The sequence below is a fragment of the Amia ocellicauda genome, chromosome 21 (genome assembly GCF_036373705.1).
Source record: "Amia ocellicauda isolate fAmiCal2 chromosome 21, fAmiCal2.hap1, whole genome shotgun sequence".
NCBI lineage: Eukaryota > Metazoa > Chordata > Actinopteri > Amiiformes > Amiidae > Amia > Amia ocellicauda.
This window is the reverse complement of record NC_089870.1, coordinates 19137093-19158506: the sequence shown is the minus strand read 5'-3', so window position 1 is coordinate 19158506 and position 21414 is coordinate 19137093. Positions and strand designations below refer to the sequence as shown.

The 21414-nt window shown below is 42.6% G+C and overlaps 2 protein-coding genes across 2 annotated transcripts; both read left to right on the top strand.

Moving 5' to 3' along the window:
* Positions 1-842: 842 nt before the first annotated feature.
* On the top strand, positions 843-15774 carry nrde2 (NRDE-2, necessary for RNA interference, domain containing). The gene is made up of 14 exons (XM_066694477.1): positions 843-1051; positions 2123-2231; positions 2686-2889; positions 4521-4667; positions 5955-6420; positions 7373-7778; positions 10150-10283; positions 11893-12016; positions 12122-12294; positions 12469-12858; positions 12991-13910; positions 14049-14187; positions 14447-14518; positions 15097-15774. Exons 1-14 carry the CDS (start codon positions 982-984, stop codon positions 15220-15222), a joined length of 3480 nt encoding a protein of 1159 aa, XP_066550574.1. The 5' UTR covers positions 843-981; the 3' UTR covers positions 15223-15774.
* A 382-nt stretch (positions 15775-16156) lies between these two features.
* LOC136716852 (epithelial cell adhesion molecule) lies at positions 16157-20935 on the top strand. The gene is made up of 9 exons (XM_066694257.1): positions 16157-16349; positions 16843-17013; positions 17673-17910; positions 18044-18115; positions 18333-18396; positions 18627-18725; positions 18890-19072; positions 19286-19345; positions 19716-20935. The coding sequence occupies exons 1-9, from the start codon at positions 16277-16279 to the stop codon at positions 19776-19778; spliced, it is 1023 nt and encodes a 340-aa protein (XP_066550354.1). The 5' UTR covers positions 16157-16276; the 3' UTR covers positions 19779-20935.
* The last annotated feature ends 479 nt before the right edge of the window (positions 20936-21414 follow it).

Here is a 21414-nt window from a genome sequence, read left to right as displayed (position 1 = left end):
CGTGACTTGTGATTGGTCACCGCAGACCTCGCCGAACACGGAAGTGTTTCGCGGCTGAGGGACTTGAAGATTTACGCGGGATGAGCTGCTGTGCGCATTAAAATACCGGAATAAAGTTAAAAAATACACGATGTGACACCCAAGCATATTATTATAATGATTTCTTTGTGTGCTTGTTTACTTGCTGTGTTTTGTTCTGTGTAGTAGTAGTTCAGCGTAAATAATTTCATAATAAACGTGTTTTTATTTTTATGAACTTTTTAGGTACACTTTTGTTAGGCAAGTTGTTGACTAGCACAGCATAGGGCTTCATACAGTAATATTAGGTACCATCAACTTATTATGCACACTGGATGTCTTAATTGGTAACTACTGTACAATACAAATGTGGTGCACCATTTTGAATTACCTATGTACTGCGTTGTTAAATAAAAGTTGCATGTATAGAATGTAGCCTATATTAAAAGTTCAGTGATGTGTTATCAATCTACGTGTGCCGTGTAAGCGAGGACGCAAATACAGTTTATCTTTTCAATATATTTATCAAGCTATCTTTATTTGTAACACAAATATACTACAACTGCGAAAGGTGCTTTAGTGCTGTATAACCGTCCTGACCTCTAGTGCTTTATCCGTGAATCGCATCAGTTTTATTTACAGATTCAACACTGCGCTGAATCTCCATTACTTGAATGGAAGAAGGAAGCAGGAGCTACGTCTTTAACCTCATTTATACTACTAAGTGGATTAAAACGATACACTTTTTAAAATTAAATGCATTGAATAGTTTTAATCGATCTGTAAGCCCGTTATGCTTATTATAAGTGCATTAGTTCATCTTATTAATAACACGCTTTGTATTGATAAAGCTTCCAAAAATGATTATGAGAAATACAGCTCCCAGAATGCCTTGCGTCAAAGGTTTCAAATGACGCAAAAGGCGTGCGACTGTTTACATGCTGGAATGAAACGTTCCCCACTATGGCTTTATTTCCAGCTTTTGCTAAATTATCTAGTAATAAAACCGCAAACAATGAAAAAGCACCAAGAGGTAAAGCTTCTTTAAACATAATTGCTTTGTTTAAGTTACAGCTGAATTACTTTATTGTGCTCGGCGAACAGGGACGACGCTGTATCACGTTGCTTGAAACTGGTTATAATTGATCTTAACTGTGCTTCAGATTACTTCATACAATGTCTCAATGTATTTAGAAAGTGAAGACATTCAATACAAATCATTAAAAATGAATGACACATGTACATCGAAAATATTTATTTTCTATTGCAGCTAGTTATACTAGTTATAGTCTGATTGAGTATTTTCTAACTTCATGTCACTAAACAATACAATCTCAGTTGAAACTGCAAATACGAATTGCATAAATCATAACATTATGCTACATTGTAATGTTTGTCCTAGACACACAATATCTAAGATTGAATCAAGACAATGCACACTGCAAACACAGATATACGCGCCGTTCGGCTTTTATTGGATATATAACCAAAGTCAAGAAGTAAAGTCGAACAAGTTTGTTTTTCTTATTCTTATTCAAATTAGAGCAATTCAATTATTTTTGTTCTACTTATGTGGCTATGGTAGGCGTATTTAAATCTGCTGAATTTATAATGAATACTAATATCTAATTGCACAGTGTCATTTGCATTGATGTTAAAAGTAGCTCTAACTAGGACTATACTTGTGTTATGTATACATTACATACTGTATAGTGACTGTTAAAAAGTGATCGCTAACTTTTGGTTAAAAACATGTAATTATTTTTAATCAAATTTCGGGCAGACGATAAAAAGGTTACACACTATATTTTTGTGAAGAGCCCATCTTGCTTTTATTATAATTCATCAGTTAAGGAATGCAATAGTGAATGAAGAGCTTTTTTTTTTGTCATAGTCAAGGTAAAGCAAGCAGCCTTTCACATCAAATACAAAACCATATTCTTATTGTGATAATCTTTCATGGATAACTCTTTGAGATCCTTCAGTGTTATGAATTGATGTGAATCTTTATTTCAATAGCTGTCTTTAGATCAGATCAATTCCTAGCTTGAAGGTTTCAGGGAGCTAATTGCAATTGATTTGGCATTCTACTTCCTGTCCACAGGTTTGGATTGGCTAAGCAATCAAAGTTTCCGCACCGAGGATGCGTTAACCTTGCACAGGCGTGCTCTTGAGGAGGTGGAAGAGGGCACAGCGGGTCCTGCAGAGCTAAGGTACCACAAGGAAGCCTCTTCTGAAGTTGTTACTCTCTGCAAAGGGATCTTGGTTTGTTAGATTACCTGTACAGCTACATAGGCTGGCAATCATAGGAACTCTAAAACACGAAAACTGTACATGGAAGACGGTTATTCAGTCTGTTACAGTAGGAGTAAAGGAATTGGTCAAGGAATTTTAGTTTCTGTAAAGATTTCATGTAAAGACAGGTGACTATAGATGACAAGTGCAGAATTGAATTTAAAGACAATATAAATGTAACCTTAAAAATAATTATACTAATTAAGGTATAATACTGATAGTTTTTAATACTCACATTATTAAATAATGTTTTTAAATTGTTACTCAATCATTCTTTCTCATACAGAGTAAATCACATGTTCCATTTGTTGAATTGGTATATTATGCATTTCCTTTTTTCTCAAGCAATGCATTTCAAAATTGTTATTGCAGTTGTTCTACCGCACAAAGGCTCCCAGAGGAAAGTGAGGATGAAGATGTTTCCAAAGTTAAAAAGAAGAAGAAAGAGAAAAAGAAGAAGAAACAGAAGAAAAAACACAAGAGGCGGAGTAGGGAGCAATCTGAAAACAGCGGCTATGATTCAGACACCATTTATCCCAGCGATCTTATAAAACAGCAGGAGTCTGCTATAGTGAGGTATGATGTTGGAGTTCATAACCTTTTTAATACAATAACCATTAACAACTTATCAATTACTGTACGTTCATCATCCACAATACTTAGACGGTTCTGGCTCAGACTCCGTGCTGTACATCCTGTTTGTGTACCTGTGCTTTTGTGTCCTTGCCCTCGTTTCATCACTGCACTTCAAGGCTTTATTGTCGGGAACACAGAACATGATCTTGCCAGAGACCGTGGGGGGAAAAAAGCCTGTGGCCCTAAAAATGGGTCATGACTTTTGAAGTTGAAACCAATTAAAATATCTCTTAACATTAACGAAACAACGTATGGAGGTCACGCTGTAGGGAATTGGCAGAAAGTCAGGTATTTATTATTGACCGCGGGGAACTTGAGTCTCCTTCTGCGTGACCTGGCTCCATAGGAGAGGACAGTCAGGTTAGTCTGTTGTGATATCGAAGAGTCTTCCTCCTGTTTCTGGAAACAGTATAGCAAAGGTCGTTTGGAGTCCCGTGGGGCTACCCATGGTATATAAAAGCACTTGAATGTACAGGTTGTACTTATTCTTTAGTTGATTATTTAGATAATTATTCTTTATCTCTAGCCAAATTAACCAAAAAAGATGTTAAGATGTTAAAAGGTGTTAATCATGGTAGTTGCTGGACGGTTTCCGTGAATAATTTGGCGTTCAGGCTAGTTTTGTCTGAAGTGTAATCAACACATTTCTATAAGGAAACTTATAATAGAGAGAGCTTTTTAAAATGCCGATACATTGTGAAATAAATATGCATCCATCAGTCCAGTTTGGAAAGATGCTGGTGTAAGTGCAATGACAGGAGAAATGCAGCGAGGGAAGTCAGCTCCTGACACGGGGAGGCTTGTCTTTGTGCCAGGAAGAGAAGACCTCGTCACAGGGGACTGCGGCAGTGGGAGTCTGCCTCCGTGTTGTCAGTGCAATTCAATCCTCCCTGCTGGGAGCAGGCTGTCAACGAAGCGATTCAGCTCTTTAGTGCGTTGCGGAGAAGCTGCCAAGTCCGGCTCTGCATTTAAAAGTTAGGTCATGAGACTCTCCCCACCGAGAGCGGGACCCCGCAGTGTCAGCTCGAATCCCTTCCCAAGGAGCTTTAGCATTTCCTTTTGGTTAGGTTCTGTTTCGTCATCGGTGAACTGGGGAAACGCAGGCCTGTTGTTGTTTTTCTTCGCCTGGTTAAGATGTATTGTGTTCCCCAACAAGCTGCATGTGTTACCGTGAACTCCAGGATTGAAAATAAAAACATTCATATTAAAGGGGCCGTAGTGACGGACCATCAGCTTTATTTGACTTGCAGGACAAAAAAAAATGCCTCCAGGACAAAAACAAGTTCATGACAAAGACGTTTCCTCACAATGAAGAACGTATTAAACGTGGTGCTGGGCAGTGATGATGTGTGTAAGGACTAGTATTGTAATCTACAGTTGTGTATCTTAATTGAACTCCCCTGTATACCACCCTCGCACTTCACCACTTAAAAAAAAATGACATCCTCGCTTGCTGTGCCAATGTCAACACCTGTGCCAGACCCGGCGATGAGACGACCGAGGACTGTGTTGCTGTTCTTGTGTGTTTTGGCATGATTTCATGGGCTAAACTTTCCTGTTTTTCTCCAAAGGCAGGGGCAGCAGCAACCCCTTCCTCAAGGCTCCTTTACCTGGATCGATGACCTTCAGGCCCTTCCTGATTTCCCTTTCTTTATTGATAAGAAAGCAGACCCCGCCAACTGGGAGTACAAGTCCCTCTACAGGGGAGACATCGCAAGGTATCTTTTGCTGCTTTTGGAATGGCCTTCTGTGGTGTTTTTGTATTTATATGAAGTCTGCAGTCTTGTAGTGATCTGAAGAGTTTATTTTATGAAGAAGTGATGAATGCCACAGCTATTTGCTCTGTGGGTAAAATAACAGGTCTGTTTCTTTTGTTCCAGTAATTACTAAGAAACAGAATTCAGCTCTACCTTGTTTTCATTTGAAGGAGGTAGTTTATATACTGAGACTTAAAAAGGGGGAATGAAATAGATTGAAATTGGCCAGACTAATTTATCAGTTTCCTTATATTTAGTGATTTCATTTGATCTCTGCACCACTCTAATACTTTGCTATTACAGATTTAATGATCTTAAACACCTTTTGTGACCTCTTCCACTTAAGAATATTACATTTTAAGCTTCAGCTGAAACATTGTTTAAGCATTAAAGTTTGAAGCTGGAGTTTTAACTCCTATGAATTTAAGGTCCACGGAATTTCACCCACAGGTAGGCGGAAATTCACATTTGCTGAGGTGGTCAGTACATTAATATTCCTGTTGGCATATCTGCGACCACAGTGCAACTTTATGGCCTTTTTATTAACTCGGTGTTAGAGAAACAAAGAAGGAGTTTGGCCGCAGTCCATGCAATATCATGTTCAATTGGAGAGCTCTGAACCTGCACTGGTGACGTCGGAGCACCGCAATCAATATTTGTTGATTGAATTGTGTATTACTGTGGATTGTGTTCTCACTCTGAAGGTCAGGCACTGCCGAGGTTTACACTTGCACAGTTTAGCCTACCATTTCAATTAATTTACTTTGGAGATGAGGGCAAGAGAAATCGTGGACAGATTCATTCTGCTTCTCGGCCGCTAAAAATAGCACCTAAAATGCCTTCTATCCCATTTGTTCTGACTTGGTTTTAATGCTTATTTCAGCCCGTCATGAGCTAATCCATCAGCCAAGATGGCAATTTCTATGTCCTCTGGACCATTGCCCAGTGTCTTAAGTTAATATTACCTGAACGTTCGCTGCCTTCTTGTTTGATACTTGTTTTTGGAACTGCTTGAACACACAGTAAACAGACCTCATTTGAAATTCTCTAGTGGGCTTCATTCTTACAATTAATGTGTGTGTTTTTTCTCGGGATGGAGGTAAGACAGATGGGGCTTCGTTTGCCAACACTGTCTCTAGTGTAATGTGTCATGGTGAAAACAGGCTACACTCTGCGTCACGAAATGTTTGTCAGAAAACCCTCACCAGTGAGTCAATTTGAAGGCTTTTCTTTTCTTCTTTTTTGCAGGTACAAAAGAAAAGGTAACTCCTCACTTGGCCTGAACCCAAAGACACAGCACATAACCTGGGCCGATTCCACATCCGAGAAGAAAAAGAGTGCAAAAGTGCCAGACCGGTACTTTGCCAAAGCCTGCCGCCTGCTTCTTAGTGCCGAGGGGTTTCCTGTTCTCCCCTGTGCGGAGGGGCCAAACAGGGGCCTCCCGTCCCCTAGCGTGGGCTTCATCCCCATCTCGGAGTGCAGTGCGGAGGCTGTCGGCAGCGACGCGGCCCCGGCCTGGATCAACCCCCTGGGGATTTACGACGCCTCCACCTCCCTGTGGCTACAGGGCAAAGGTCAGCCGGAGCAGGACAAGTCACAAGCAGGGAACCCCCCGGCCCAGACCGCCTTGGCTGCGAAGGTGGAGGAATTCAACAGGAAGCTGCGGGAGAACCCAGGGGACGCCCAGACCTGGATGGAATTTGTCCGTTTTCAGGTTTGTTTGTTTGTTTGCTCGGTCATTGATTGATATTGAAAGGCCACCGAAATAAAATAAAATATAACAACTAGTTCTAGTATGAGGTTGAAAGTGAGACCCAAAGATACGGTTTCTCTTAAATGAGAAGCACAGGACACATATATCAATGTAACAGGGAGCGTCTGGGCCTTAACGTGCATCCCTTTATTGTGTATTTATTACATTATGCGTTTTACTCTTCACAGTATAAATAGATGATAGCATGTCAAGTGATACTGGAGGTTCAGTCGTTTCATTTTGTGCCATTTTTGTTTCCACTCACCTGCTTTTAACTCCTAATTAAAAGGTGGTTTTGTTTGTTGTCTGGAGGAGAGACTTCTGTGTAAATCCACAAGGTGCTCATCAGCGGATGTGTGGGAGGCCGGGGGGGCTGCTGGGACTCGAGGGAGAGTGGTTGGTTTAGGATCTCGTATGACAAGGGTTTGCAAGCAGGGTTGCAGGGATTGTAATGGCGGTGATGCACAGAATGTAATTCAGCTTACAATTTCCTCCCTCCTCACTCTTTTCACAGTCCTCTGAGACAGGAGAGGAAAAGGATTAAAATTAACAACCTTCGTTTGCTTTCATGTCTGTTTGAATGAGCAGAAAAAACACTAGTTGCTTGGAACATTTTATCTGACAGACACAAATTAATAAATCCTTCTCCAGAGGACCGGCAGGTGCATAATAAATTGCAGTCACTATCTTTGTGAATCTCCAGTAGTACTCTGTTTTCTACATAGAAGCTTCCAGACCTTTTTAATTAAATAAATCTGCATGTTTTTAAGTAGGCTTTTAGTTTTTAGTTGGACATGTTTAGATTGTCTCTGAGACTCAAGCCCAAGGAGATCAGTGTACAGGTCCACAGTGAATCTCAACCCAATGTCTAATCTGTCCACCTGCACATTGGTCTCCCATTTCCGAAAACAAGGACGAACTCACGAACAGACCCAATCCCTTCACTGTCACCGAGAGCGAGTCGGAGAGGGGAAAGAAGTCTCTCAAGGTGACGCTGGAGAAAAAGATCGCCATCTTGGATCGAGCCATCGAGAGCAATGCCGGCAGCGTGGAGCTGAAGCTGGCCAGACTCGAGCTGTGCAAGGAGCTGTGGGAGCCATCCACGCTGCTGAAGGAGTGGAAGAAACTGGTCTTTCTGCATCCGAATAACACAGAGCTGTGGAAGCAATACCTCCTGTTCAGCCAGAGCCAGTTCAGCACCTTCACGGTGTCCAAAGTGAACAGTATTTATGGCAAGTGCCTCACCACTTTGTCTGCTGTTCACGATGGCTGCATGGTGTCCCATCCATCTCTGCCCGGCACCGAGGAAGCCCTGCTCGGTAAGTTATCTATGACTCGGACAGAAAACTCGTAATAATTGCTGACCTTTTTGTTTGAAATAGTTCTCAGGTGGAGTGAATTGCAGCAGGAGCAGCCGAGCATGTCTTTTCCCCAGTAGATTTGTCTAGGCCTTAAGGTGGACCATGTAGGCCCTGCTTCAAAACCTGGGCAGAAAGAGGGATGGGGAACGCTAGTTGGCAATGGTCAACAGTGTTGTCTTTGTCTGCATTGTCTGTGTATGCCTTTACACTGTGTACGCTGAGAATTAAAGTCTGCTTTTCTAGACACACAATAGAAAAGGCAGTCACAGGATATCGCACAGGACTGTATCTGGAAAACTACGAACAAAGCGATCGTTTTTTTTCCAGCAAAACAGAATCTCTTTAGAAAATTGCCTTCATATCAAAAGGAAAATCAATTCTTTTTCTCTTCTTCCATGAATCATAGGCAGCCAGATACCAGTCGCATTGCTCTGGGATAAGTGCGACTCTAAATCAGTTGAAACTTTACCCCCGTCCATAAACAATCTTAAAAGGCAACATCTTGGGTCCGGTTTCTTTTGGCGCTTTTCATTCTGTCAAGGCTTATCGAATTGTTTGCTGTAGTATTTTGTGTTTTGACTGCAAGAGGCCAAATAATTGATGAGCCTGCGATTGGACGACGCCGGGACGATGTAATTAATGACCCATAGGAGGTTTAACGCCAGTGTGTTTTATTGTGCAGCGGGAGACTTAAGCACAATGGAGGGCATCTCATTAAGTTGATTACTGGGGATAATTGTGCAGATTTTACAGTGTAACTGATCTGCGCGATGAATGGTGATGGATCACCCTGGCTGCTTGAGCGATGGCCACTTTTATCCAGGTATTAACGTCTTGGCAAGAAACTGTATTCTGCTTCAATTAGGATAATTAAACAATTAGGCTTCGCTTATAAAAAAAAGCACTTTTTGTACGCTTTGCTTGCTTGCTCTTAAAACACAATATCAGTCGCAATCAAATCCATGCCATTTATCCAAATCTTACTTTACACTAAGTTGTTTTCATAATTATTTAAGCAGTATGAAAAATATACAGTTTTACTGCATCATTTATCAAAGCTGGAGAGAAATGAAAAGTCTTGAAGCTGAAATATTTTGTTGTAGGGAGTATGGTATAGCAGATTAAAAATATTCTAGAAGTTCCTATTTTTGTTGCATCCTACAGAGAAATCTAGTGGAAGCATTTGAAAGAATTCAGCTTATGGCTTAAAATTTCACATTAATGTCTTGATTCACTGGCTGTCTTATAGGTCCTTTTAGCTCCATAAGCAGATCTACATATCCAATTACCGTTAGAGCAGTAATGGCTACAAACCAGCACATTAATGGCAGTATTGGGATAAGTGGATTTCTAGCTGGCAGTGAAAATGTAAAATGCTGTTGTAAGCATCGCTGTGTTTATTTTGTTATCCATTTCCATTCACATTGGATAAAGATTGAGTATTAACTCACAGCTTGGCCCTGTGCCGGCTTCACCATTCCTGTTCAAAGAGAATGGTATCATATGCCATCTAGTGTCAGAAAAGCAGACTTCCCGGCCACAGACAATAACAGCGTCTCCCTATAACGCGCTGTCTGGAAATATAAACGCTTCTGTACAATCTCAGTGCTGTCTGTTAAGGTGTTTAAATTATTTAAATAGTTATTTTAATATGTGCATCCTATTTCTCGTCTGTCCTGGAGGGATATCGTTTCAATTTATTAGCTGCATATTTAATCGCCAGCTTGAGGGTTAATTAATGGAATCTGAAGCATATTTAATCAATTCAATATCTAGCTGAACTATAGTGTGGAAGAAAATATTACACAGTGGGGGCATCTGAAAGTGCAGATGAGACAGATTATGAGTACAATGCCCATTCAGGTGAAGTAAAATATAACTTAACCATCGCAGTGCTCTGTCACAGGCGCTCTGTTTCTAGGGCTCGGCTCTTGCTTCGTACACTGCGGGAACACTTAGGGCATTTTTTTTTTTTTTTATAAGTTTAAGACTCCGAAATCCACACTGGACGACACTGTGGTCTGTTTAACAACACTCCCTATCGAGGTGAAGTCTCTGTGGGCAAATTTGCAGATGGCAATTTAATTAGGTAGCTCTTGTAAACAACTGCAGGTTTTCTCATGATAGACAGCAGGTTCACATTGGAGGTTATCTTTTCTGTGACAGACTTCCCTTCAGCCTCTGTAATTCACCATCTGTTTGTTTTCCCCATAATAAAAGACGAAGGGAGCTAAAGCAGTTTGCTTTGCCTGATTACAGAAATAAATCCATTCTAGCTCAGTCCTGGTGTGGAAACAGGCTGACCTGCTTTCTGCTTCCCTCTTTTCAGCGATTTTCCTCCAGCAGTGCCAGTTCCTACGGCAAACGGGCCACTCGGAGAAGGCCGTCTCCCTCTTTCAAGCGATCTTGGACTTCACCTTCTTCAAGCCTGACAGCGTGAAAGATATGACCACCAGGCAGCAGGTATTCACAGCCCAACCATTGTCATCAGCTCTTCATGGCTGAGGATTCATGGCAATTCAAATGACAGTGTGAACAGAAACAGTAACACAGAAGCTTGTATCTACATATCTGTAAACATTCCTGATTTATTTATATATTTATTATTAATTTTTCAAGCTCACAGAAATGCTATGTCAATTTAGCGGCCTGTGAATGTTAATTTCCCCTGTAGAACAGCTATGTGTGTCAGAGACGAACTATAATTTAGCCGCAAATCTTGAACGAACTGTTTCTGTTTGCTTAAAGTTTTGTGTGGTCTTTCACCTACATCAAAGCAATCAGATAATAGGTTTCTGATAATAAACTATCATTCAATTTCTTTATGATCTCTGTTGAATAATTATGATCCTCAAATCTGCAAATCTAGTGTTTGGTGGTGTCAATGCCGCTCCAAACTTTAGGACGGTTGAGTAGGGCCAGAGTAGAAAGTGTTGCCCCCGGCTATGGCTTGGATAATATCGGTTTTCCTTTGGAAACTATGCTGAGGGTGTCTCAATGCATCACTGATTTAATGTGCCTGCTTAACAGTTGTGCTGCAGTCTTATTCATCTTGGCTTAAAACTCCCTGTTTATAATCTCAGATGAGTAGAAAGTGACAGAGCGCTTCCACATCAAAGAAATTACAATATTTCTTCATGCAGCTGAACAATAGGTCAGAATCAACAGGAGTGAGCTTTTTCCCCTCTTAATTTATTGCATGAAGACCACATTAAAAAAACGATGTTATTTGCAATTATAAAACAACCATGGCATTTCATCGTTGTGTAACTCATAACATTAATTCAGTGAGTTGTCTTTTTTTAAATGGTAACATTCTTGGCAAATACATGCAATGGTTAATTTGCCCTTTTGAAGGTTGTTTGTCTTTGCTCTTTGTCTGGTATTAATTCTCCTGTTAGGTTTTAAATACGCGGTGTGATCTTGCATTTCAGGTCCAGTAATGAATGTTTTCCTAGTTTGCATACTAAAGACATTATTTGCATTCATTGCCTTTAACCTCCATGAAGTTTTTCTAATTACATTCAGAATTTAATATCGGATTTCACAGCTGAATGTCAACAGCAATTTTTGCGTTTTATATTTATTTTCTGCGGAAATGAGTATCGGTTTGGAACAATGTGTCCTTCTCAGAATGCTGCATGTCAGGCATCGAAGAGTTGAGCCTTTTGTTTTGCTTGTCTACAAACATGACACAAAGACAGCTTAGTATTTTACTGAGAGGCTGTCCTGCCTGAATTGTTGTGTGCTTGTCTGTAGATAAATCCTTCTTGTACCAAACAAAATAAATTAATTGTTGTACAGTAAAATTAAGAGCTTTGGACTCTTCCTTATCCCAGTAGAAAAGTGTTATGTTTATTTGTTTCGCATAAGTCTTACTATTATTCAAAGTAAAGTGTTACTGAGAAGACTAGCTATTTTCTATAATTGTCGTACAAGACTGGACTGATTGCTCTGACATTCTTCCTATCAGTACTTTGCAAGGGATCTTCTTCACACTGTGTGGATCAGATTCATTGTGGCGTTTGTAAACAGATGGTGTTGCTTTATAAACCCAACTTTGTCTCGCTAGGTGGAGTTCTTCGAGCCCTTCTGGGACTGCGGGGAGCCGCGCGTGGGGGAGAGGGGCGCCCGCGGCTGGATGTCCTGGATGCGTCAGCAGGAGAGAGGCGGCTGGCTCATCCCCAACGAACCAGGTAAGGGGCTAGAGCCGGCCCGCTAGGACATCGGGACAGGTAGCTTCTCTCTCTCTCGTTAAGCATGAAAGCACATCAACGGTGTGTTCGATTTCCTTGTCTCAGACGATGACGACGAAGATCTCGAGGACGACACCGAAGTGAAGGATAAGACCTTACCGAAGTGGCAGATCTGGTTGGACGTGGAAGCATCTCGGGAGACCAGGCACTGGCTGCCATGGAGGCCCGACAAATCCAAGGGCCAATCGGAGGAGGACTGCGAAGACCCTGATAGACAGGTAGGTTCGGAAAGACGCTTGGGATAAACCTGGGTTCTTAATCCTTATCCATTTCTTCCCCCTGTAGCAAAGACAATTTCTTGTTTCCTTTCCCCTGAAAAAGTGTTTGTTGACTTTGGTTAAAACTCAATACTCTCTATGCGGTCTCATGTTTTTGTTGTTGCTCTCCTACAGGTCTTGTTCGATGACATCGGCTCCTCCATGATCCGCCTCTTGTCTCCCGAGCTCCGCTTCCAGCTGCTGTGCTCGTTCCTGCAGTTCCTCGACATCCCCGGAGAGCGCAGCTACTCGAGTCCCTTCTGGAGCGTGGCGCTGGACCACCGCTCCATACTGGACGGGGGATCAGAGGCGGCAGAGAGGCCCCTGACCTCCGTCCACCTGAACCACGTCGGGGTCAGCCCGATCGGTCACATGACCACTCTGGACGGGGCCAAGAAATACAGCGGCCTCTGCAAACAGGGCGAGGAATTTGTGCATAATGTCTTTGAGCAGATGATGCCGCTGTTTGCCCCAGAGGAGAAATCACTTCTCTCCCTCTACTGGCTGCAGTACGAGAAGCTGAAGGTTTGTTCATCTGAGCCTTTTATGTAAGAATTTACTGTAGACTATCCGCTTCTGATTAAATTTTGAGGCAATTAAAAATGTGTGTCTTCTGATAGACTATTTATCCCCCCCTCCCCTGTAATTATCCACCAGGTTATTAAATGTCTCCTGAACAAGAACAAGAAGAGGCTGAAGTGGCAGGGGAAGAGGAGTAAGAAACTGGCCAAGAAGCTGCTCAAGGAGCCGGAGAACCGCAACAGCCTGGCCCTGTGGAGGGAGTTCGCCCACACGGAGTGGCTGATCGGAAACACGGACGACTCCAGGAAGGTGTTCGACACCGCCATCGCCACGGGTCTCGGCCAGGGGCTGCAGAGCGCGGACCTCTGTGAGCTGTGCTTGTTGTACGCCCAGCTGGAGGTGGAGGCGATGGACGGAGCTGCTGTTGTGGGTGCCGGCTCTCCAGCTGTCTATATATTAACGAAACTCGCGGAAGGCGGCTCCTATACAGGGTACAGCGGACAGCTACCGCCTGTCAGCATCCTGAAAGCCAGGAAAGTGTATGAAAATGCATTCGTCAGCCTTTTAACTGAGGTCGAGAAGGTGGCGGACGGCTCTGTTTGTGCTGGGTGGCCCATGAGGGTTGTGGGATTAGTCGGTTGTTTCGCTTTGTTTCAGTATTTAACCGTGGGCATCGAGGCGGCAAACCACGTCTATAGGCAGGCGGTGCAAATGATGTCTGAGGTCTGGACGGAGGAGTCTCCCAACGCCTGGACCGGTCCCTCCGCACTGGAGAAGCTCACCCTGATGCAGGCTGAGCTGCTCAGGTTTCACACGAGGGCCCACGTGTTCCCGCTGGGCCCTCTCCGGGACTCGCTCACCGCGGCGCTGCGCCTGTTCCCCGGCAGCCACAGTCTCTGGAAGCTGTACGTGCAGGTGGAGAACAAGTGCCACAACGCCAGCCGCGCGCGGAGGTTCTTTGCCAGCGTCGCCAAGAGCACCAGGAGCGTCGTGCCCCAGCTGTTCGCCATCCACGCGGAGCAGAGGAGGAAAGAGCTCGTCGATGCGGTGCAGAGGTACGATCCGAGTGTGATAAACTAGGTGGGGGAAGATGCGATATCAGTATTTGTTGATCATATTTGGAATACAGTATGTGACAGTGGCCTTGGGTTCCCATTGCACATCTCTCTCTCGTTTCTCGGCTGGTGCGTCAGGGCTGATTTCGGAGACGTGCACTCGACGATCCCGGAGAACGGGCTGAGCAACCGGATCCGTGTGCTGTTCGAACATGCCGTGGAGAGCGACAACGGGACGCACTGTCCTCTGCTGTGGAGGCTGTACATGCACTTCCTGGTACAACCTTGTCTCTCCGTTCTGCATATATATTTGTATTTGAAGTAGCTGTGGACGTGTCCTGAAGCACATTTGGACGTTTGTTCCTAAATGCTGTCAGTGTTTATGAAGCAGCCACTCAACTGAAACCTACTTTATTTCACTGTACAGCTTGGTAATGGTGTCGCTACTGCCACACTAATTCTCATGCATTATACTTCACTTCATTTCTGAACAAATATCTAAAATATTAGTTTTGTATTTTATTTTTGTACACAAGGTGTCCCAGGGCGATGCAGACCGGAGCAGGGGGATCTTTTACAGAGCCCTGCAGCACATCCCATGGGTGAAGGTAAGCGGACTGGGAAGACATTTTATACTCCTCGATTATATGTTTTAAAAAACCGAAACAATCCTTGATTATGAACAAGTCTGGTTCAGTTTTCCCATTTTACAATTTAATCTCACCGTGCCCAAAAGCACTCAAAATATTGAGATGGCAAAGATTGGCACAGTGGATCATACCAAATGTGTCTGTCACCTGGTATTGTGCACAAAGATCATTTAGATCTGTGGTTCTCAGCCCTGGTCCTGGAAGAGCCCCTGCCCTGCTGGTTTTTGCTCTCAATTACTTAATTGAACCTTAACAGAAGTAATAATTTGCTTACATTTGACTTTTTTAAATTGTGTAACTGATAAAAAGTTGGTTCCTTGTTAAGTTAAGTATAAGGAACTTACCTTAAACCCCCTACTGTTTGAAATAATTAAATGTCTCTGATTTAGGAACTAATTAGTTCAGTGAAGTAATTGAGAACTCAGCTGGAACAGAAACCAGCCGGGTAGCGGCTCCTCCAGACCAGGGCTGAGAGACGCTGGTTTAGAAGCCAGTTGTCCAGCTGTATGTTGAGCTGTGCCGTGTCCCGTGTGCAGGGGCTGTACATGGACGCTGTGGCCCATTTCCCTGAGCGCGTGCAGGAGTACATGGATCTGATGACGGAGAAGGAGCTGAGACTCCGAGTACCAATGGAGGAGGTGGACGTGCTGCTGGAGGACTGAGGACCCAGGACCCAGAGGGCCTCGTTCTCTCCTGACCGGCACCGCCAGGACCCAGAGCGCTTTTGATTGAAATGATTTTGTTTGAGTTCAGAGGATCGAGTTGAATTGAGGGCAGGGATTTTTATATGGGGGCATTTTTAAATGTCACTGACCAAAATGTGTGTTGGGAACTTATCAGTTCAGGTTCAAACAACTTATAATTAATACAAGTGTAGGAATGCCTTCCACTGCACGATAATATTGATGGTATTTAAGCTAATTTGTGTCCATCATTTAAAGAGTGGCTGAACGTCGGGACGTTAGGAAGTCCTTGTGTTGTGGATTTACACGTTGTGTGTTTTCTGTGAGCATCAGCAACTTTGTTTTTAAAACCCCTCCTGCCTGACCCGTGTTTTAAAGGGAACCACGATACAAATGGGTAAGATTGGGTACAAGATATCACTGTGACATTTTGTAGCACAGAAATATGAGGAATTGACTAAATTTATTATAACAAATATCAGTATCATATTGTACAGTTTGTATGAAACTATTAAATTATATATATATTAAAAAAAACATTTGTCTTATTGCCAATTTGTGATCAATCTTGTGTTGTTTACAACCTATTTGAAGAATCAAACAGTGGTGATTTGCTGTACTATTGTAGAAAAAAGTATACTTACCTAATTCTGAGTTGTTTTAGATTTTTATATGTAGGTTTTAACCACCATTTGACATCATTATTAACACAAATGATGACAATAATACTGTAAAATACCTCAATACGTATGTAAACATATTTTGGTCCTTGGTAGAAAGTAAAGGTTCTCAATGTTGCTCAATTCTGCAGATCATTCAAAATAAATTTACTGCACACCGCCCCGGGGCTGGAGTAGATTTTAGCAAGTTTCCTGTGTGAATAATTGCATCTGCAATGACCCCCCAAGGGTAACTGACCTGACCGGAGCCAACTGGTTTAACATAACCTAGCACCCAGTATGAAGGTGAGTCTGTGGAGAACAGGGCGCTCGGTCTTACCACGCTGGGTTGAGTGAAGAGAGATCCTGCAGAGATGAAGATGAAAACCCTGTGTATGATTTCGGTGTTGATTTTCGAGAGTACGGTGGCCGTGTCTGCGGTGCCAGGTGAGCGAGCGGAAGCGGGGGTGGAGGAGCCGCTCTGAGCTGGGGTATTTTGGACGAACTGTGAATTTTACGAATGTGTTGCTACCTAGAAATTCTCCTCAAGACATTCGCTCTACTAGCGGCAGTTACTTTTATAAATCTGATCGAGGATTAGGAGTTAGATTCTGAGATTTCGGTCTGTTTCCAGAAAGTAGTGTTTAGAGCGCAGCAGATTGTAAGTTTGCTTAAAATAAGTGTGAATCTGAAAAGCTTAAATGAATGTTGATGGTTTTGTGATGACATGGTTAATGTATTGAGAACTTGAATATGTACCCTGATGACCGCCTCTGGACAGAAAGCAGATGGTTAAGACTTTCTTAGTGCTTGATGCATTTGTTGTAAAGACTCATGTCTGAAGGAATTAATCTTGAGAGGAGACGCGTGGTTGACATGAGATGTTGAAAGCAGATTGCCGATTTCAGGACAGCTGCTCTGCTGGTTGTTTGTGTTCCAGACGACGAATGCAACGACGAGTTCCCCGCGCGGGAGAACTGCGAGTTCGACGAGGTGTGCGAGGACGCCTTCTGTGTCCACAACGAGTATGTCACCTGTCACATGAACAGGTGTGGGACGTGCGAGGCCGTCTTCCGGGGCTACGACAACCTCACCGTCAACTGCAATCAATGTACGTCTCACAAGCAAACTTGCTTCATTATCCTTGACTTTGATCTAACCTGAAACTGTACGACGTGAAAGTTATTCCAAAACAAGATTATTACTGGGATTAATGTAAAGACACGTATATTCATCCATTAAGTCGATAGTGTGTGAGGAAGGATGTGTAATTTAGCTTTCTTGACACAGAGTTTGCAAAGAAAAGGTTTCTCAATCCAGGCTGGTAGACACACATATGTTGTGCAGTGAAATGCAGAAAGCTCTCGAGGTTTGGGATGACAGGATGACATTTGTTTCACACAGTACTCTTGATTTTCCTCTTTCACTGCCTCCTGCAGCGCCTAGATGACAGACATCAGATATTCACTGTCAGCCAGTGTCAGGAAACAATGTCAGCTGGACTACCTGTGTGTGTGTGAGCAGGCAATGATTAATACAGGGACATACGCTATGTGTCAGCAGATGTCCAAAGTGTACCTTCTCTGAGAAATATAGAAGACATTTACTAAAAATATATATACTCAGGGTTGCAGGAGGAACCGTTCGTCATGCAATGCAATATACTTTTTTTTTTACAAATAAAGGAACAGTAGCTAATTTTGAGTTGGTTTTGATGAAACTATAAAGAAAGTGACCATGCTGGCTTTGAGATGTTCTCCTGCCCTGCAGTGACACCCAAGTGCCGCCTGATGCACCTGGAGATGCTGAACAAGCGGCGCACCGGGACCATCCTGCCCGGAGGGCGGCTGGACATCGAGTACGACCCGGAGTGCGACGGCTACGGCATGTTCAAGCCCAAGCAGTGCGACGACGACTCGAACCTGTGCTGGTGCGTGGACAGCGCCGGCGTGCGCGTCACTGACAAGACCGGGGACGACCCCAAGTGCGACCGGCTCGTCAGGGTCCAGTAAGCACCCCTGCCCCGGAGCAGCACTCCCACCCCTCCGCACTACATACAGAGTCTTCATATATCCTTTGCATGTCGATAATACAGGAAGTATCTGGATTTTTTGAAATTCAAAGGTTTTCTTCTTCCACAGCCTCATTGATATTCTATTTACCTTTAAAGTGGACTTCACAACTCTCGCCAGAACAAGAGAAGCAATAAGACGGTATGTCATTATTTTTTCCTTCCTCCTTTCAACAAAACACTTTTATATTTTTTTAAATGAACCTGATTTTGGAATTAATACCAAATTCTTAAACTTAGTTGAGTTTTTCTCCACTTATTTGTCCAAACCAAGTGGATCTAGACATTTGCTAACTAAAAAGCAACAGCAGAAAGTTGAATCTGGATTAATGGATGTCTCCACAATTGATTTGTTTCAGGAAACTGGCTTTTAAACTGGTCAAAGAATACACACTGAAGGCCACCCAGATCCTCGAGATAAATGTAGGTACAGTATATTTTGATGTTATTATGCAACCTTAGATGCACTTTATTCCCATCTTGGCTCTGTTAAACTGGAGCCTAAGGCACTACTGTGAAATAGAGCCACTCATCTAACATCCAGGCCCAGTCTGTATGGATTCAACATAGGTTACCTTTCCTTGCACACACCCTTCACACCATGTCATATTTCACTCTCGGATGATCAGACTTCTCTCTGCCTCCTTTAACAGATTCAGGAACTATCCCAGGTGGTGTCGATACGGCTGACGGAGAACGGAACTAAAGATCCGGTGGATGTGGCCACCGTGGCGTACTACATAGAGAGAGACGTAAGTATGTCACACTTTGACGTGTTTGACTTAAGAAACATATACTTATATATAATTATATAATAATGAACTTCAGAAAGGTCGGTCCCCTCCTGTCTGAGCCATGTGATAACTCTGGAATGAAGTGAAAACTCTGGAATGGTCTACTTTTCATGTCACTGCAGCTGAAGAACAGTAAATTCGGCCTTGAAGTCGACGGCAGGAGCCTGGAGGTCGAGCGGGACTCCATTAAAGTCCTGTTCTTCGACAACGAGCCCCCCCGCATGAACATGAAGACCATCTCGCCAGGGTTCGCTGCCATCATCATCGTCATAGCCCTGGCAATCCTCACAGGAATCGCAGTGTTTGTGAGTCATTAACGGCTGTATAGTCCTGCCGAGCTGCCTAGCCTCTTGTTTTTTTTTTCTCTGCCGTAAAGTATGAAGCGCTCTCTAGCATCACATTGCAAAAGGCGCCTTACAAAATGACAAATGGAAGGATCGATTGACTCCAGAGGTCTATATATATACACCGCGTATGGGTTTCCAGTGCCGACAACAACGCTGTCTTCTGTCCCAAAGGTCGTAGTGAGAAGAAGAGCCGAACAGGAGAAGAAGAGATTCCAGTTCGAAGTCATTGAGGTAGGAGATCCGTGTGGTGCGGTGGTGGTTTATAGAGCTCTGAGACTCGTGGCAAGTCATGCCCCTCTCACAAAATGTGTTTTTCAAAATACTGATAAAACCCGCCAATAACAGAGAAATGTCTTTGATGTGACATATGGGAAAGTGCTTTTGAAGATGTAGTCCACACATTATTTCGGTATGTGGTAATATATCCCTCTCCCACGTCTGATTATGTTCAGTTTGATCAGTAAGCGCTCAGTGAATAATGGTTCAGAACGTTTGGCATCTTGCTTAGGATCTTTCCCAGAATTCCTTGTTGCACTTCCCCTATATGCACTTTTCCACCTCTGTGTTCAACACCACCAGCAATAACCCTCTCTGTTCCCAGGGCCAGGGGCTGGACGACTACCATCTGGCTCAGAGAGACACCATGGCCTACTTTGTCATGTAATATGTTGAGTGTGTACAGAGTGCTATTTTCTATTTGTATTAATGTGACACAATTGTAAATGTGTTGGTACAAAACAGAATGTGCTTTAAGTTATTTTGTGTCCAACAAAGCTAGAGCCCATTGATTTACTTTTGCTTTATATATGTGACAATGTATTTTTGTCTGTTTTTAAGAAATGTTTGCCCACAGCCTTGGGAAACCGCAGGAATATGTTGGATTACGAAGCAGGAACTCCAATTTAGTCACCAGAACACCTAGACAGCCGAGATCACTATTTGTATGGTGGAATTTTTCTGCTTAAATAAAAACAGCAAGGACGGAGAAAGTCAAAATGTTGACAGGTATAATACGTTCATATAGCTGCCGTACAGAATTTTTAACTATATGAAGTTAACCTTAAAGGTGTCTTTGATCCAAAATGTATAACATAGAAGCCCAAAAGAAGCAGTGTGTCTTTGTTAGCTGTAACAATGTAGTTTCAGCATTCAAGCCACGAGTTCACTTGTATAGTCTGTGGCTTTAATGCTGCTTATCACTTCTGTCTTTATAACCAGATTTTAACAATAACTTTCTCAATAGTCCATTATTGCCCAGATATCTCTTTATCTGCAGTGCAGCAAGAATGGAAACTCCTCCTTTCAGCAAAAGACATTTCATCTGAGTTAAGAGTAAAAAGTTATTTGAGCTTTGATGCCGAGGTATTCCCCGACACGCCTCTAGGTGGCGCCTCTCATCTTCAGAAAATAATTCAGTTTAGAGACCGTTTTGAACCCACACTTGGAAATACTGTCTTTACAGGTGTGACATATATGATACAAAACAATTTTGTTTTTGCTTGATCAAGTATTAAATTGTATTTTGTTTTTAAATGGAAATTTGCTCAACAGTACAGTATAAAGTATGTCTGTGTAGACACCATACCTGGGCACCGGTCGACTCCCTCAGAGGACGTCCAGCAGGAGCTGCATGGAGACTCTCCAGTGAGGCACCTAGTCAGGTTCATATAGATCTCCGAGTCACTGCAACTGAGTTCTTACTAGACACCACGTCGGCAGTATGTCTGTCTTTGTATGAACTCGGATACCCATTCTTTTGCGACACAGAAACCCAATTAATTTGTAAAAAACGTTACAAATAAAGTAAATAAACCCATACTACAAAGGCATTCAGTTTATTGTACATAAGGATATAATTTTATGGGAGTGAATAACAGCAATCTTGTCTCACCTAATTTACTGATGATTATAGGTTAAATAACTAAGTTTATGCTCCACCCACTACCCTATAAGAAAATTACTTCTAATTCAGCTAGTTTTACACTTATCTACTTGTTATCTAGATCTGGAATCAGTAGAAGCAATTGTGTAACATGAATGAACTATAAGCAGTGCACAGTGCTACTGCTTTTTCACACCCAGAGAGAAAACCGCTTCAAATCTGAAGTATAACGCTTTTAATATAAAATAATTCTGCTCCAAACATTCCTATTAAACTCCCAACTAAAGTCATTCAGACATGTATGAGAGAATGCTTTTACAATAAAAATGACATTTTTTCTTTCTGAAATTACACAATTTATTGTCAAATAGGTGGTTTAGAATAAACGACTCCCTGATCCGCTCAAACAGAAACATCA

Coding starts and splice junctions, on each gene's coding strand:
- LOC136716852 (XM_066694257.1), top strand. CDS start 16,277: ATGAAGATGAAAACCCTGTGTATGATTTCGGTGTTGATTTTCGAGAGT. Junction 17,911..18,043: donor GACCGGCTCGTCAGGGTCCA/GTAAGCACCCCT, acceptor CTTCTTCCACAG/CCTCATTGATATTCTATTTA. Junction 18,397..18,626: donor CCCAGATCCTCGAGATAAAT/GTAGGTACAGTA, acceptor CTCCTTTAACAG/ATTCAGGAACTATCCCAGGT.
- nrde2 (XM_066694477.1), top strand. CDS start 982: ATGGCTTTATTTCCAGCTTTTGCTAAATTATCTAGTAATAAAACCGCA. Junction 1,052..2,122: donor CAATGAAAAAGCACCAAGAG/GTAAAGCTTCTT, acceptor TCCTGTCCACAG/GTTTGGATTGGCTAAGCAAT. Junction 12,859..12,990: donor TGCAGTACGAGAAGCTGAAG/GTTTGTTCATCT, acceptor ATTATCCACCAG/GTTATTAAATGTCTCCTGAA.